This window comes from Mustela lutreola, chromosome 1, assembly GCF_030435805.1.
Source record: "Mustela lutreola isolate mMusLut2 chromosome 1, mMusLut2.pri, whole genome shotgun sequence".
Lineage (NCBI taxonomy): Eukaryota > Metazoa > Chordata > Mammalia > Carnivora > Mustelidae > Mustela > Mustela lutreola.
The window spans coordinates 112,703,093-112,721,292 of NC_081290.1; the positions used below are offsets into that span (position 1 = coordinate 112,703,093).

General features: G+C 36.9%; 1 protein-coding gene across 7 annotated transcripts in view; it reads right to left on the reverse strand.

The window, feature by feature from the left end:
* BMPR1B (bone morphogenetic protein receptor type 1B) overlaps nucleotides 1-18,200 on the reverse strand; it is a 397,895-nt gene that overhangs the window by 72,873 nt on the left and 306,822 nt on the right. For 2 of the 7 annotated variants that reach the window (XM_059172569.1, XM_059172576.1), the window contains 2 exons: nucleotides 15,660-15,754; nucleotides 10,741-10,870 (listed from right to left, as the gene is read on the reverse strand). The exons of 3 other annotated variants lie outside the window; for them this stretch is intronic. In XM_059172569.1, the coding sequence (XP_059028552.1) occupies nucleotides 10,741-10,783 (43 nt within the window). In that variant the 5' untranslated portion in view covers nucleotides 10,784-10,870; nucleotides 15,660-15,754. The remainder of the gene's footprint in view (nucleotides 1-10,740; nucleotides 10,871-15,659; nucleotides 15,755-18,200) is intronic. 2 more of the 7 variants (XM_059172579.1, XM_059172582.1) reach the window with 1 other exon arrangement.

Here is an 18,200-nt window from a genome sequence, read left to right on the forward strand (position 1 = left end):
GTTTCAGTGGCTGAATGATTGGTGGCTTGTTTTACTATGAGTACATGGCAGTGAAGAATTTAAGAATACAGCTTGGCGTTCTGTGTTGATTTGTGCTAATATTTTGCCAGCAGTTCTACCCACGCTCTCTTTTGCATTATCATTGTAAATACATCGTTATTATGTATACACATATTATTATGCTTGCAAATCATACTTTGAGAACTCCCACAGGGGATGACCAACTATTGGCCATCAGAATTGAGATAGAAAACTACACATAGTTTAAGATAAGTTAGGAGATTTTAAGTATGGTGGAAGAGAAAGGAGTTTAAGATGATTTTTAAAAGAAAAAATTAAGAAAACATTGAACTCTTTTGAACTCTAGAGAGAAATTTTCACTTGGAAACACTATATTGTTCACAAAGGTATTATGTATACCAAATGACTGTGAAAGCAATTACTAACGTAAATATATGCTTTAATGCTCTTAATTGGTCTCTAAATGGCATAATTAACGTACAGAACCTTAGCTGACCTAACACCACTTAGATGCTGCCAGTTATGAAATGTTGAAAAGCTCTTCAGAAGAAACGATTCATTAATAGGAGAGTAAAACAAACAGATACAGAAAGCTCACATTCTCAGAAAAGTAATTAAAAAGAGAAAAAGAGTTTTCCAAATGTGGCACTAATTAGTTGGTTGATTTTTGTTTGTTTGCTTTGATTTGGGGTTGTAAGCTGTCACATGCAGTCTTTTCTGTTTCTGCTGTATGTTTTTTGTTTGTTGGTTGGTTGGTTTTCTTTTTCATATCTGAACACCAAAAAAGGCTGAATACAGGGAGACAAGCTTTTCTCTAACTTTCACTACGTTTGTTTATGTCTTGACTTTAACTCACTTAAAGTTGTGATTTCCAAACAGCAATCAGTTTTTCCTCCATGCTGCAGAAAACAGCCAATTCTGAATCAAGAAAAGTCAGAGATTTTATATCATGTAAAGGTCTTGAAGAAGGGACACCCTTAGCAGAACATTTTCCCCCTACCTACAAATACTCTATGGAGAAATTCTGAAGGTATCTTTCCAATACGAGGTCTTAAAGGTGCTATTATTTCACACTCTGATGAAATATTTAGAATAGATACACAGTGCATAAGAATAAGAATGACATCTCATCGGTTAACCACAACATCCTCACCTCCTAGTATAGCATGAGGGTCCTCGAACACATGCAATAAAAAAATAAACCGGGTGTGTAGAACAACTCCTCTATCCTGGAAGCTGCAAGGATCATCTGAGAGAATAGATTAACACAAATATTTCACATATATTATGATATGTTATCTCAACTGTGTGTGTGTTCTAACTATGACTGTTACTTGGTAAAATCTCCCCTTTTTAAAATTAAAAACAGCGGCACCTGGATGGCTCAGTCGGTTTAGCGTCTGCCTTCTGCTCAGATCATGGTCCCGGTGTCCTGGGATTGAGTCCCGTATCAAGCCCTGCATCTTGCTCAGCAGGGTATCTGCTTCTCCCTCTGCCCCTCCTCCAGCTCATGCCCCCTCTCTTGCTCACTCTCTCTCAAATAAATAAATAAAATCTTTTAAAAAAAGACAAAATAAAATTGAAAAGAAAAATTTAGCTGAATTTTTCTGACACTCTTTTTGCTCCCTAGCCATAAAATTTTCAAACTCAAACACAAGACTTTGACAGAGTCAATTCAACTAAATTTTACTTTAGGTTAAAGAGTATAACACTGGAACATAGATTTGAGAGGATGGTTCTGAACGATGTCTCTAATCCCAGCGTAAACCGGACAGCACTTACAGAAGAGAGTACATGCCTGGATCAATGCCCAGTTCCACTAATAAGCTGTATGCCTCTGGGCAAATACATTAGTTTCTGTAGACCTCCATTTCTCCCTCTTGAAAACAGGCATGATAAAGTCTACTTTCACACGGCTGTTGCTAAGGTTAAATGAAGTACTACATAAAGCACGTAGCACAAAAGGCCCAGTGACTGAAACAGAGTAAATGCCCAATAAATGCTAGTTTGCTTTGTTTTACGGAAATCCAGGCTTCAAACTTGACAGTAAACACTCTGGTGTTTGTAACACAGAAAAGCACACACCTTTCACTCCACTACAGAAGTATAAAGCCACTACCAGAATCCACCACCAATTTAAAGACCCACTCTAGTTAAGAAATAGACACACACAAATCTATTTTCTAGAGCATGATAAATGAGATACTGGCATTCATCACTTACCAGGGACTACCATAAATACTGATACTAATTCATATTTCCAATTCTTGGTCAATTTTAGCCACTTTCTCATTTATTATAGAAAATGATTTCACTATTCAGAAAAGACATGTGGAAATTTCATTATCATGGCTCCTGCTAGTACTGATAAGGAAATGTGGTACTGTTAAAGGAAACGGCACTACAGAACACTGCATCACGTGAAATATATCAATATTACTTATTCATATTTAGGGCTGTTTAGTATGTCATATCAACTTTGCCTTCAAAGCACTTTCCATAAATGTACTTTAACACAGCATCACACAGCATGCCTTATATACCATATGCAATTCACTTTACATGTTACTGCTAACTGCTAGGTAATACTACCTATTACTCTCTAATGATATTTTATATCTTCATAACATCTTAAACTTCACCAGATACTTACATGAACATATATGTGTGTGTCAGATGCAGAAATTATACACACGTGCATTCTATAACATCCACATAAAGTGTTACTGAAGTTTTAAAACTGGCCGACACGTAATCATTTCCCTCAGCTCTTCCACTGATATATAATCATGTAAAGCCAATAATATAACTTCGCGGGACTCTAATTTCCTGGTTTTTAATAAGAAAAGAGCTTAGAGAACATTTATATAATACAAACACTCACTTTAAAATGTATAAAGACAACCTAAAAATTGTAGAAAACAGCTCGCCAGTTAACACTTTACTGTCTACAAAGGCTATCGCCATGGGCTTTGTATGCTGCACAGAAATAAATAATGCCTGAAATGACTAGCAAATGAAGGAAATACAACTACTATTTATCAAATACTTACCAATTGTTTCATACAATTCTTATCAGAGACCAGCAAGGCAGGTGCAATTATTCCCATTTTTAAAGATTTTATTTTTATTTATTTGTCAGAGAGAGAGGTAGAGTGAGCACAAGCACAAGCAGACAGAGTGGCAGGCAGAGTCAGAGGGAGAAGCAGGCTCCCTGCAGAGCAAGGAGCCCGATGTGGGACTTGATCCCAGGACGCTGGGATCATGACCTGAGCCGAAGGCAGCTGCTTAACCAACTGAGCCACCCAGGCGTCCCAATTATTATTCCTATTTTTAAATGACTGAGGATCAGAACTGAGATCTTAAGGCCAAGATGAGACTTTCACTACTCCACTTAACTGCTTTAACCAAATCACTCAATAAAAACAGTATTAATAATAATAATAATAAAAAGGAGAAGGAAGATTACTTATCATCACCATCAGCAGGTGTGAGTAGCTTTGATTTCTTTTCCCCCAACAGCAAGGACAGGACTGTCTACCATGTTCCCTTTGGGCAGAATATGAGCTACTGGCTGGAGCCCCTCCTTTCTATCTCCTTAATCCCTGCCCCTATTTAGTACTACTATAGTACTCTCTGATCTCTCTCTCACTTCTGTAATCTATTATTTGCACTGCTGCCTTCTAAAAATAACAACACACATGCATGAACTCGCAAAACGAAAAAGCTAAAACCAAGTACGCAAAAGCTCTAATGTTTCTAAAGTTCTTAGGAAGGCATTCAAGGCTCTTCATGAACTGGCCCCATCCCTCTTCCCACCCTTATCACCTCTCATCATCTACTCCCTATCCACACCTTACTCTGTGTTCACCATGTTCTTCATACTCGCATTTCTTTGTTCATAATATTCTTTCAGCCTCTAACAGTGTCTCTCTCCTTCACCATCTACGTCACATTGCCCAATCAGAGACACATGCTTCTTTTTCTGATGTTTCCATGGAGATTCACCATGTTGTATATGTTACTCTAACTAAAGTAAGAGTTAGTTGCATGTATATTCCAGCCTATCAAGTATCAAGTATTACTAGTTAAGTAGTATAATTTACTTCTAAGTCACTCCGTTAACTATCAATGTGAAAGATTAGTTGTGTGACCTCAGCCAATTTACCTCCAAGAATCTCCATTTTTCATTTGTCAAATGAGGATAATAACAGTATTTGTTCATGCATATATGTAAAATGGTTACAACAATTCCTTAAGCAGAATTTGCCCCCATATAAATGTGAACAATTTCTGTATTATTAGCTGAAATTCATGACCAAGAATTTCATTATTTGATGCTAACGGGCACATTTTTTCATCCAACTCTGATTTTAGTTTTCACAAATCTTCAAAACAAAGTTTTTAAGTATAAAATCTTATTTTTAAAAAACTATATTACTTACTTTGTAACTTTTCACAGTAGTTTATATGAGCAAATATAACCATGATAATAATGGACTAAAAGACAAGCTGACTTTAAGCAGTTTCTAGAGTATATTGTTAATACAGTCAGAAAGGATTCCTGCAGAACACAAAATAAGCTCATCCCTCCATGCAGAGCACCAGTTCATCCTGAAACTTTACTACTTATACAATGAAATGAGGGTTATAAGTTAAGGTAGAACTCTTGGAAGGAGATAAGCCTATTCACTGAACATTTCCATTTCTGCATTCCATTCCATTTCCAAGCCTCCTTGGAAAATACAGAAATAATTAACTGTGCTCTCTCTTTAGCTCTCTAAGCTAAAGAGTTTATACTCCAAAATGAGGATTGGATGGCTAAGAATAATAAAGACAAATTCAACAACATCAAAACTAGGAGTAAATACCCAAGTACACAATAGTCACTGAATGGTAAATGGAATATAATCTAATATCAGGGTCATCACCAATACTGTATCATGCACATATAACCAGTGGAAATGAAACCTCCCTATGATACATCTAGAAAACTGAAAAATAAGTCACAGAAGATCCCCATCATATTCTCAAAAACCTTAAATATATCAATCACTTCTCCAGTAGAAAGTAATTATTAGAAGTAAAAGTTTACTCAGTTATTGTGAAATAGATCTAACACCCTGCATATACTGAGAGGAGCAGATGGTGAAAGCAGTAAAAATTCCAGCGGTAACTATGACTAATTATTATTAAATTTATGAGGCTTGACTTAAAGATAAGTTCTGAGTTAAATAACAGCAACTCAGCACTTCACAAAGACAAATTCAAACTTATGACCTATAGTAAGCAAAGCAGGATGGTAAATTACTTAAGAATAAGTGGGATGTTCTTTAGAGGAATATATTTATCAGCAGAATTACCAAGGTTTGGCTTCCAGGTCACTGCTGACATCTGTTAAGTGTGAAGCCTCCCAGAAAGAGACAGATGTGGACTGATGTTTTAGGACTTCTCTGCTCATCCCAACACATACTTCTATTTCATATTTAAAATAATGATGAGCCGCATGTAACTTTCTAGGCCCCCATTTGATTTCTAGCTCATGTATTTCTTTATTTCCATACTACCAAATAACAATGATTTATAAGGAATGACAGCAAAAATGGTGTAACCGCTCTTGCTTCAAAAACCTTGTTGACTGGGGGGCATCTGGGTGGCTCAGTAGGTCAAGCCTCTGCCTTCTGCTCAGGTCACGATTTCAGGGTCCTGGAATGGAGCCCTGCATCAGGCTCTCTGCTCAGCAGGTAGTCTGCTTCCCTGTCTCTCTCTCTCTCTCTCTCTGTCTGCCTCTCAGCCTACTTGCAATCTCTTTGTCAAATAAATAAATAAAAACTTTTTAAAAAAGAAGCTTGTTGACTTTAGCAATTTCTCATTCATAAAAGACTGTGCTTTTGAAAGTGAGTAAATGTATATTTAGGCATTCTTACTTTCTGTGGATTGTACTTGGACCATGAGAATAGCTGCAGTCCAAGGTAGCTACAAATGGCTGGACAGAAAGCCTTGGGGTGCTGGGAATGAAGAATGGAGAAAATCTGAAATGAAAAAAGAAAGTTGAGTGCTACCCATCAGAAGTGAGGATTCATTCACTAACTATTCTTACAGCACCTCAGCCTGAGGAAACAAAGACCTTCCCCAAGGCCCTAAAACAAGGGCCAAAGTAGTGTAAATTGAAAGGAAAGATTTCTCAAAGCCAAGAAAACCAGTGTGCCAGCACAATTTTAAGTGTTTTTCATGCATTAACTCAGGTGCTTTGTCAAACAAGCTAATGAGTCCTATAGCACCACTCTCCCCACCCCAAACTGCAATGCAGACACTGAGGCACTGACAACTTGCTGGAGGTCATAAAGCTAGAAAGAGTTGAAACTGAAATTTAAACACAAAGAGTCTGACTCCAAAATCTGATCTACACATTATTTAACATATAAAAGCAGGGTTTCTGACTATCTTCAGAAAACAAGCCAAAAATTACTCACTAAGACAAGAATCAATACAAAATGAAAATCATTGTGTAAAAATAAAACATGTCTATTATTTTCAAACCACTTTCTTTAAAAAATCTGCATTCATTTGCAGTGTTTCTGACCTGACAGTTCACAACAATGAAAGAGAGATGGGAGTTTCTCCTTGCTACCACATTCTGCTTTGGCCTTAAAAGTGTTTTTAACTCTTTTCTTTTAAAGTGAAATGTTAATGAGTCCTTAATTGTCAGAGGACTTCATAAATATTCATTAAACATCAAGAGAATTTGTGTTTCCTTTCCCGAAAAGCTAAAAGAGAAAACAGTTAAGACTTCAAAATGGAATAAGCATGCACAAAGTCTAAGCGGATTTATAAACTTTTGGTTTTGTCTTAGATGTTTATATGAATCATTCACATCATTAGAAAACTTTAAAAAAAATTCTTAGTGTAGAGATACTTGGATACTTTTATTTTGCTCTTATAAGAAGTTCTCCAGAGTATCACCTCTGTTGGAGATATTTCCATTTTTATCTTTCATCTACTTCTGAATGATCCAAAACATTTCACCAACTCTTCACGCTGCCTTCTGCACCACTGAACAGTAAAATGGTTATGATGATGGGAGGAAATGATTTTGATCTAAATCAACAGGGCAGGCCCAGCTATTATGAAAGTGCCACAAACCTTCTTCATTAAAAAAAAAGGGGGGGGGGGAGGTTTTCACATTAGATTTGAGTCTTCAAAGAAAGCACTGCCAAAGTCCTGTATTTTATACCAATCCTACACAGCAGTCAGGGAATATTATCACACAAATAGCTTCCTCCTGATGAAGCCAAAACCTCAAATATTTCCTAGGTGCCAAAGTAAGGAGATGACCACCAGGTATCAAGGCAAGACCAATGTTCCCAAGGTCACCTCGGCAAATACAGAAGGCCTGGCAAGTCAAATATTAACTCACGAGAACAAATCTCTCCAAAACCCGCCACATCTGATTCTTACTAAAGCAAGCTAAAAAATTACCTATAAAAGAAGAATAAATGATGTTTGCTATTTCCAGACATACAGCAACAATTTTTCCCCTTTTCTCTTAACATTTCTTTTACATCCTCAACCAAGAGAGATAAACATATAGCATTCTATAAAGCTATGTCTATAAAGTCTATGCATTACGAAAGTAGCTATCTTGTCATTAATCTTGTAACTATAAATAAGAGACTACACCAGTCACATTTGGAGAAAATAAGACATTGATGTCGAGAAAATTAGAATGTTTTCTTAATGGAGTCCCTAGTTCTGTAATTTCTAAGATGAGCCAAATTCAGAATTATTAAATCATTTAAAGGTTTTTCTTAACTTTTAAATTTAAGAACAATCAGATTTTTGTTTTGTATTTGACTCTAAAGTGTCTAAATAAGCCAAATACACTTATAGATTCTTTTTTTTTTTTTTTAATCTTTTCAGCATTCCAAGATTCATTGTTTATGCACCACACCCAGGGCTCCATGCAATGCTTGCCCTCAGACTCACCCATCCCCCTACCTCCTCCCCTCCAAAACCCTGTTTGTTTTTCAGAGTCCACAGTCTCTCATGCTTTGTCTCCCCCTCCGATTTACCCCAATTTACTTTTCTTTTCCTTTTCCATGTTATTCCTTATGCTCCACAAGTATGTGAAACCATATGACTGACTTCCTCTGCTTGACTTATTTCACTCGGCATAATCTCCTCCAGTTCCGTCCATGTTGATACAAAAGTTGGGTATTCATCCTTTCTGATGGACGCATAATACTCCCATTGTATATATGGACCATTATCTTCTTTATCCATTCCTCTGTTGAAGGGCATCTTGGCTCTTTCCACAGTTTAGCAATTGTGGCTATTGCTGCTATGAACACTGGGGTACAGATGGCTCCTCTTTTCACTGCATCTGTATCTTTGGGGTAAATACCCAGTAGTACAATTGTAGGGTCATAGGGTAGCTCTATTTTTAATTTTTTGAGGAATCTCCACACTGTTCTCCAAAGTGGCTGCACCAACTTGCATTCCCACCAACAATGTAAAAGGGTTCCCCTTTCTCCGCATGCTTTCCAACACCTGCTGTTTTCTGTCTTATTAATTTTGGCCATTCTAACTGGTGTAAGGTGGTATTTCAATGCCATTTTGATTTGAATCTCCCTGATGGCTAATGATGATGAACATTTGTTTCATGTGTCTATTAGCCATTTGTATGTCTTCTTTGGAGAAGTGTCTGTTCATGTCTTCTGCCCGTTTTTTGACACGATTATTTGTCTTGCGTGTGTTGACTCAGGAGTTCTTTATAGATCTTGGATATCAGCACTTTGTACTGTCATTTGCAAATATCTTCTCCCATTCCATGGGTTGCCTCTTTATTTTGTTAACTGTTTCCTTTGCTGTGCAGAAGCTTTTGATCTTGATGAAGTCCCAAAAGTTCATTTTGGCTTTTGTTTCCTTTGCCTTTGGAGACATGTCTTGAAAGAAGTTGCTGTGGCCCATGTTGAAGAGGTTACTGCCTATGCTCTCCTCTAGGATTTTGACAGATTCCTGCCTCACGTTGAGGTCTTTTATCAATTTTGAGTTTATCTTTATGTATGGTGTAAAAGAATGGTTGAGTTTCATTCTTAAAAAGACAGTCTTTTCAATAAATTGTGTTGGGAAAACTGGACACTTATCGATTCTTAAAATAGTCATTGCCTTGTATTTTTCACTCCCTGAAATCTGGATGGGATGGGTCCAGATGGGATAAAGGCAGTCCTTACATACTCATAAGAATATAAAAAGCTATACTCTGTGGCTAAATAATTGTTTATAAGGATGCTCCCTGCTTTTTCAAATAAAAAAATAAAATCTAAACTTTGTTAACCTACCATGTCCAGTAAACGGAAACACTATATACTGTCTGAATTCAGAAAGACATAGCACAAAATAGCTCACAATTGTGATATAAGAATAAAATAATGCAACTTGGGGACCAAAAAAAATGCTAAAGAATGTTTTCTGTGCTATCTACCAGATGAGTTTTTTAACAGAGTAAGTTTATATTGATTCATTACTTTATAATTATACTACCAACTTCACGAGTATATATTTTGACATAAACAAATAAAAAAGAAAAGAACAAGTATATGCTTTTCTTAATGTCTGTTTAATAATTTAAAATTCAGAATAAGAAATTCAATTTTAGTCCCACATAGTTTGCTTCAATATACATGAAAAATGTCTTGGGAAAGAATGTAAACACTCCAAAAACTTGTAGGTTTTTTTTTTTCTTGATTTTATAATACTTTATTTTGGTCTTACTAAGGGTTACCTGCCCCCGTCTTCTATTTTAGATGCTCAGAATGTCTTAATTTACGCTGAATCTACAAAGCTATGTTTAAAATGTTTATTGATTAAATGAATTTGAATAGATTTAATATAAATTATTGTGATAGTTAATTTTAAGTTAATATTAAGATAGTTAAATTTAAGGGCACACCTTGACTCAGGGTCAAGGGGTGCCCAGATATCTGGTCAAACATTATTCCAGTATTTCCAAGAGGGTATTTTGGGATGAGCTTAGCATTTACACTGACATACTGTGTGAAGCAGATTGGCCTTTCTAATGCGAATGAGCCTCACCTAATAAGCTGAACACCTAAATAGGACAAAAGAGTGCACTCTCTTCCAAGTAAGAGAGTTCTTCCTGCCTTCAAGCTGAGGCAGGTTTTTTCTGCAAGCAAACTCAAAGTGAAACATCGGGTCTTTTGAGATCTCAAGCTTGCCCAGCTTTCCAAAGGGAACTACACCACTGGTTCTCCTGGGTCTCCAGCTTCCAACTACACATCTTGGGACTTGGTTCTGGTGCTACAAAGAACGCTAATACAGTTTTTGTTCATTTTCACAGTTTCTGTCAATACCCTGGTTTCTTGTAAGTAAATATGAAAGGTTCTTTTAATTAAACATGAAGTCTCTAGGTCCTCGAATTGTGGTTCTTAGAATTTCTTCCAGCTAATGAAGAATTATAATTTCACTGTCAGCAACACAGCTGAAATCTCATGTAAGTATTCAGAATCTATGCTCTACTGATAGCAAGTTAGGTAGTGTAGCCCCTAATATCTCTGTGCCCTGGGGAGTATCCAATCATGCTAAGACTATGAGATCTTTACCATCTTATTATTGTAATGTAAAATGTCAACATGAGATTAAATAGCAAGGATTTAATTCAAATAACAAGATTTTTGTCCAAAACTAAGGTGTACTCACCAACTATAAGATGATCACAGATCAGATGTGATTTTGTTTTCATTTCTGTAAATTTCCTTGGGCAGTATCTTTCTCATCCCCACTGGCCTAGAGATTTGTATATAGCAATCTTTTCCAGTAGTGTTGGCCCCTTGGGAAATCAAATTGTTTAATAAACTTCTAGGTTGAAGACCAGTTCCAAACACTCAACTCTCTACTAAATAAGGTAATAAAAAGCACCAGAGGTATAAAAGCTATTGGCAAAAATCTAAGTTTCAAAATACATAAAAAATGTTGGTGAAGAACATACCCACATAAAATTTGTATTACTAAACAGACAAACATATACCAGAAATCTTACTTGAAACATCTAGACATTTTTTATTACATGCATTCTGGATATTTTACTAAAGAACTTACTCATTTCCGGTGAGTAAAGGGGGAAAAAAGTACTTCAACATGTTTTCAATAAAAGAAGATGGCTGTGAAAGTAAAATAAGGGGTTTGAGGCTGGCCAGGACAAGCTCGAGGTAAATTCTTTTTACTCCAGAGGTACTCAGACACTTCATCCTAAGATAAATGCCCTTTTCATTCTTTCAAAATGTGCCAATAAAAATGAATCAAGGAGATGATTTTTTTTCTCTTTTTCAAGGTTTTCTCATTCTCATCTTTTTCTAAAATAATCAAGGAAAGAAATAGTGACCATAGTTAAGAACTCCTCTGCTTATATAGGAACGCAGAGTAATAAATGTGTTTTCCTTGTTTGATTTTTGTGAAGGTACTACCTCAAGTTACAACTCCCTTATTAGCTCTAGTTAATTCCCAAGTACACTTTTCTGAACTCCAGTCCTACCCAGTCAAAGGACTCTTGGGTTTCTAACATTTCATGCTAAGCAGTCTTGCTGGTACACCAAACTCAACATATTTAAATATGAAGTTCTCCTTCCTCTTTCCTGAAGCCTCTACATCCTATCACCTCCCTAAGTCTGCTCCACCTTCCGCATCTCTCTGATGACTCTGATGAGGCCACCGTCCTCCCACTGCCAAAACCAAAACGCGAGACGCTGCGTAGAGGCCTCCCTCTCTCTTATCTGCCATACACAATCAATCCACAACACAATCATTCTACTCTTCTAATTTTTCTGTCATCTTTTCTTAACTCTCCACTGATGCCCTTAAAAGATGACAAGTGCAGCCCTCATCATTTCTTACCTGGTTGCCTGCCATAAGCTCCTAATCTCTGTTCTCTAGACCCATCTTCCTTCAACCATCTTTACATTTTTCTAAAATACTTCTACTTTCTAAAATATTCATTCATTCACTTGCATAACACAATAGTTATTTATTGAGCACCTACTGGGGCCCAAGGCTCTGTGGTGGGCCCAAGGATGGAACAGTGGAAAGAAACAGACACAACTCCCTGCCCCAACAAAGCTCATAGTTACCAGATGGAAAGAGAGAGTAAGCAAAATAAACCTGAAAGCATATTAATTATGCTAGGTGCTGTGGTGAGAAACAAAGCGCAGAAGGCGGACAGAATATGCTGGGAGTGGCTGTTACTTTAAAATGGATGGTCAGAATGTCCTCACTGCGGAAGTAATTTTTGAGAAAGGGGGGAGCTATGAGGTGGGAGAGTGCTCTAAAGAGAGGACAGAGCAAACAAGAGCTCTGAGCTGGAAGGGCAGCTGGAATCCTTGAGGAACAGGAGGTACCAGTTTATCCTGCACCAGGAACACTAGTAGGAAATGAGGTCAGAAATGAAGTGGGGGCAGATCCTAGAGGGTCTTGCTGGATAAAACACTCACTCACTGTCCTGAAAAAAGATTATGGAGGGCCAAAATAAAAGTACCAAGCCAATTAAAAAACTGCTATTTTCTTGTTGAGACAAGCACTAACTGTGGTTTGATGGCTGGTAGTGGCAGAGCTGACAGGAAGTGGTCTGGCTGAAGATACATTTTGAGGGTACTGCCATGAGGTTAGTCTCCCAGAAAGGTAGCACCTAGGACAACTGTGTGCTCAGAGGTAGTTTACTTGGGAATGTCATCCCAGGAAAGAGGAGTAAAGACCTGGGATTAGGAATAGAGAGGGGAAAAAATGGCGATTTGAGAATGAGTTATCTAGTTCACCCACACTAAAAGTTTCAGCTTATCCATCCTGGGGAATGATGAAGTACTTCTCCCTCAGCTTCTGTCCCCCATTGGTCATGTCTGGCTGCCCACAGTTGCAAGAGGATTCTGAAGTGGTACACAGAGATGCACAAGAGAGACATTATTAAAGTAACTGTCAGATGCACTGTATGTTTTATACGAGAGATAATGAAAAGTTAAGGATAATACCAAAGGTCTTTTCCCAATAGATTATAAGGATGGAACTGCCATTAACTGAAAGGGAAGACAATGGGAAATATGATTATGTTAGCTCCTCTTTCAAAGCCAGTCATGGATCTACACAATCCACTGGAAGAATATATATGCTTCCTGAGCTGGGTCCACACACCCCCACATCTTCCGTCCCCTGCTTACAATCTCGAATTAGCCACTCACTACCCCTCACCTCCAATTCAGTAGTTAACGCTAAACTCGGCCATCCTATGGTTACCCCAAGCCCTCCTCGGTCTCTCTGAGATTTTGGTCACATTGGTTCCCTCTGTGTGGAATCTCTTCAGTTCCTTTATTTGCCCAGATAATTCCCTATTAACCTTTAGTTGCCAATTTAGTTGTTACCTCCTTTCAGTCAGATAGACATCTATTTGTTCCCAAAGTATTCATTGTATTTGTCTGCCTCCCCTCCAGAATGTGACCAGGGAATATTTTCCTTGAGCTCACAGAGCGCAAGACAACACTGGAAGATACTAAGTGTACAATAAAAGTATGATAAATGAAGGTATAAATTAATGGCTTCTCCAAGTCACTGTATATTTATTTATATTTAGCTAAAATATTCATGCCTCAAACCATCTTTCCATATTAACTATTTCAATATTTTAATATACCATCTCATCTTCTGAGACAATGAAAATTATGCCCAGAGTCATATCAGTATTTAGTAGTGGGTCAACAATAAAATTCAATTTTTCTGATTCCTATCAGAAAAGGCTACTGCTTTTTCCCTCCAAATCCTGGACAGGACCTAAGTTTAATATGTTCTAAGATATATTATGGGATTAGGTTGCTAAAGAGTAGAAATACGTACTGCATTTTAATACCAATTTGCCATTTAAACATAAAAATAAGACCATCTGGAAGTAAAAGAAAATTTTTCTAGAGAATCTTAAATCTTAATGACTCTTAAGGAGAGGTATAATATAATCTGATTTTATACAGTTGGCCCCAAGTCAGCAGACTTATAGGTAAAAGAACTTTTTCAACATGTCTATTATGTACAGGACTAAATGATATATTTAGCTAATACTATTCATACAAAACAGAGATCAGCAAACTGCTAATAGTAACTTCTTGGCTTCATTCCATTTTAATTCTGATGGAAAATGTGAGCACATTAGTTTTAGATTCAATATAAGTTTCTATCCGGTAACCTTGGCCGACTAGATTTTCTAAACCTAGTCCTTCTCACTTGGAACAAATGTGTTATTCCAGAAGATGCCAACACATCATGTGTTACTGATACATAATGAGATTAAGAGGAAAAATGAAAACACTTAAAATGCAAAACATACTTGGGAAAGAATTACACAGTAAAGTGACCCAGGGAATGCCCTCAGCAATTTTCTGAAATTATTTGGATAATATCTTCAAGATTTAAGAGTACACCTAGGTCTTACTAAATCTGTAATATGTTCTAAGTTTAGGGAATAGAATGGCATACAAAAGAAAGTATCATTCTATAATTTCCAGTGAATAAAAATCACTTGTCTGAAACTTCTGAAGTCCTACTAAGTCATTAAACAACTCTCAGATTAAGTTACAAGAAAGTACAAACTAATATACCCTTCTGAGATATGTGAATTAAATGAGATCACCAAACATTGTGGCATTTTTATACTTTCTAAACTAAAATTCCTTTTTTAAAAATTGTGTTATGTTAGTCACCATACAGCACATCATCAGTTTTTTGTTTTTTAGATTTATATATTTATTTATTTATTTGACAGAGAGACATCACAAGTAGACAGAGAGGCAGGCAGAGAGAGAGGGAAGCAGGCTCCCTACTGAGCAGAGAGTCCGATGCGGGACTCGATCCCAGGACCTTGCGATCATGACCCGAGCTGAAGGCAGAGGCTTAACCCACTGAGCCACTCAGGCGCCCCACATCATTAGTTTTTGATGCAGTGTTCTGTGATTCATTATTCGCAGGTAACACCCAGTGCTCCATGCAATCCTACCCATCACTAGGCTCACCCATCTCCCCCCATCTCCCTCCCTTCTAAAAGTCTCTGTTTGCTTCCTGGAGTCCATAACTAGAAAAGCAAGGCAGAAGACTTGACTATCTAACTAAAACACTCGTCACTCCATAACTGTGCTCACAGATCATCCACAAATTTCCACTGCATGTGGGATAAAGTTCAAGTTTACTCACCAGCAACATAATGTAGTCCAGTGGTTCTCAAACTTTAGCCACACATCAATATAACCTGGAGGGCTTGTTGAAACACAGATGTCTGGACCCATCCCCTGAGCTTTCTGATTCCATCCAGCTGGGGTAGGACCCCAAAATTTACATTTCCAATAGGTTCCCATGTAATGCTGAGGCAGGGACCACAATGTGAAAACCACTATCCAGCAAAAATCTAGCTTTTGTGTACTAATGGCCACACCCCCACATAAAATTTACATCCTTTGATTTTTGTTTAAACTGTTCCAAATGTTCTTATATTTATGGGCTCTGAAGTTAAAAGAAAGAACTCTTACTTAACCTGTACTCTACACGGCAACTGCATTTCAACTGTATTTAAATGTTGCCCCAACTATAGTCCAACTTACCCTGAATCAGCTTCAGCATCACTTGTTATTCAGACTCTGATGCACAAACCTCAAGGCCCAGAGGTCGTTTTCCCGCCCTCATGATGGTCATGGCCCTGAGTGGGAGAAGCATGAAACAATATTCTGGGAAAATGTTTTTGTTATGACTATGAGCTCCTCCTATCTGAGAAGGGCTTGTCAGTGTGGGCAATTTCCCAACCTCTCTAAAACCCCATGACCGGAAAGACATTTCTGCTACGTTAACAAGTAGAAAAGGAATGGGCACCTCTGATATAGGCATGAGCCCTCCTGGACTATAGGCATGTTCTCTTTCCCCCAAGCCAATCTTTTAATCTACGTAGGGAAAGTTCATGATAAAGGCTCATAAGCGAACTAAGAGATTCCCACAAGACCCAGACTCAGAATTATGAACAGCAGCTGTCCCAAGAAGATAAGTTTTTCCCTTAATTGAGTAAACAGGGTTGCAGGTGGGCTACTCTGCTACATTTTTAGCAAAGGAAATACGATCTGATTTTAACTAGAATGAACAGTACTTCTTAATCACAAGGAATTTTTCTCATAAACCTACTAATAAAATGGCAAAACTGTCTCACTAAAATTCAGATTTCAGAGATAATATATTATTATAATTGAAACCAGGAAAAGCAAACAACAGTCAGTATAGGAGCCCTACTACAACATTTCATTTGTATAAAGTATTCTCTGGAGTCAAGGTCTTTAATTATCAGGGAAAAGGAAAATCCATTACGCTTTCTAGTTAAAAGGGGGTGGAGTAGATATGTACTTTATTTTGTTTCTAGTTATCTTTTTTGTTATATAAAATTCCACAACTATACAAAAAAAGTCAGAGACTACTGGGTTCTTAAAACTAATTTTTATAAAATCTTAACAGGTTTTTTATCACCACAGAATAAAATATTATAAAGCCAAATGAGCCCCTTCTTCCTTATTCCCACTCTCTCAATTTTGCTACTTATCACCCCTATGAAGGAGCTTTACAGAAATATAATCCACATACCAAAAAATTCACCCATGTAACATGTTCTGGGAAATGCTTTTTAGTATACGTACAAAGTTGTACAACCATATCACAGTCTCATTTTAGAACATTTTCATTACCCCCAAGGTAAGCACCATACCCATTAGCAGTCACTCCCCATTCTTGACCCCAGTCTCCCACCCAGGCAACTTATGGTTACTAATTTGCTTTCTAGCTATCTAGCATTACCTATTCTTGACTTTTGATAGAAATGGAACAATACAATATATGGTCTTTGGTTCTGGCTTCTTTCATTTAGTATAATGTTTTCCAAGTTTATTCATGTCACAGCATATATCAGTTCTCCATTTCTTTTCCACTTCTTTTCACTGCTCAATAATATTGTTAAACAGAAAACAACAGTCTATCCATTCATCAACTAATGGACAGCTGGGTTGTTTTCACTTTTTGGCTATTATGAATAATGTCGTTATGAACATCTGCATACAACTTTCTTGTGGGCACTAGTTTCTCATTTCATTTAGGATATGTACCCAGGAGTGAAATTTCTGGGTGACAAGGTAACTAAATGATTAACCTTTTGAGGAAATGCCCAACTGTTTTACAAAGTGACTGCACCATTTTATATCCCAGAAGTAGTGTATGAGGGTTCCAAATTCTCCACATCCTTGATACCTGTTATTATCTTTTTTGTTACAACCATCTGAGTGGAAGTAGGATATCATGGCATTTTGAATTGAATTTCACCTATACCTAATGATATTTAGCTTCTTTTCATGTGATTATTGATCACTTGTATATATTCTTTGGGGAAAAATCTGTCCTTGCCCATTTTTAAATGGGGCTAATAATCTTTTTCCTATTAATTTGTAAGAGTTCTTCATATAACCTGGACACAAGTTCATTATCAGATACATGATTTGCAAATGTATTCTCTTTTTCTGTAGGCTTATTTTTTTCATTTTCTTGATTGTGTGCTTAGAAGCATGATTTTTTAATTAGTGAGATCAATTTTATTATTTTTTATTGTCACATACTTTTAGTGCTACATCTTTAAACTATTGCTTAATCTTATGAATATTTCTACATAATTATTCTCTAGATCAATAAATGATATTTCATTCCTCAATATGATCGAAACTATATTCCAACTAATAGTGATAAGAATTCCCATTTATCTGCATCATTGCCAAATCTTGGTAATCTCAGACTGTCAATTATTTTGCCAATTGACTATAACTTGGTAGCAGACATTTCACAAACTAAATAAGAATGCTGACAATTGTATCCTTGAATTTGTGAATTATAAGATTGCAAATGAAGTATATCAGTGACTATTATACTTTAAGAATGCTGCTTTCTTCTTTACCCCTAAACAATTCTTTTTTTTTTTTAAAGATTTTATTTATTTATTTGACAGAGAGAGATCACAAGTAGGCAGAGAGGCAGGGAGAGAGAGAGAGGAGGAAGCAGGCTCCCCGCAGAGCAGAGAGCCCGATGTGGGGCTCGATCCCAGGACCCTGGGATCATGACCCGAGCCG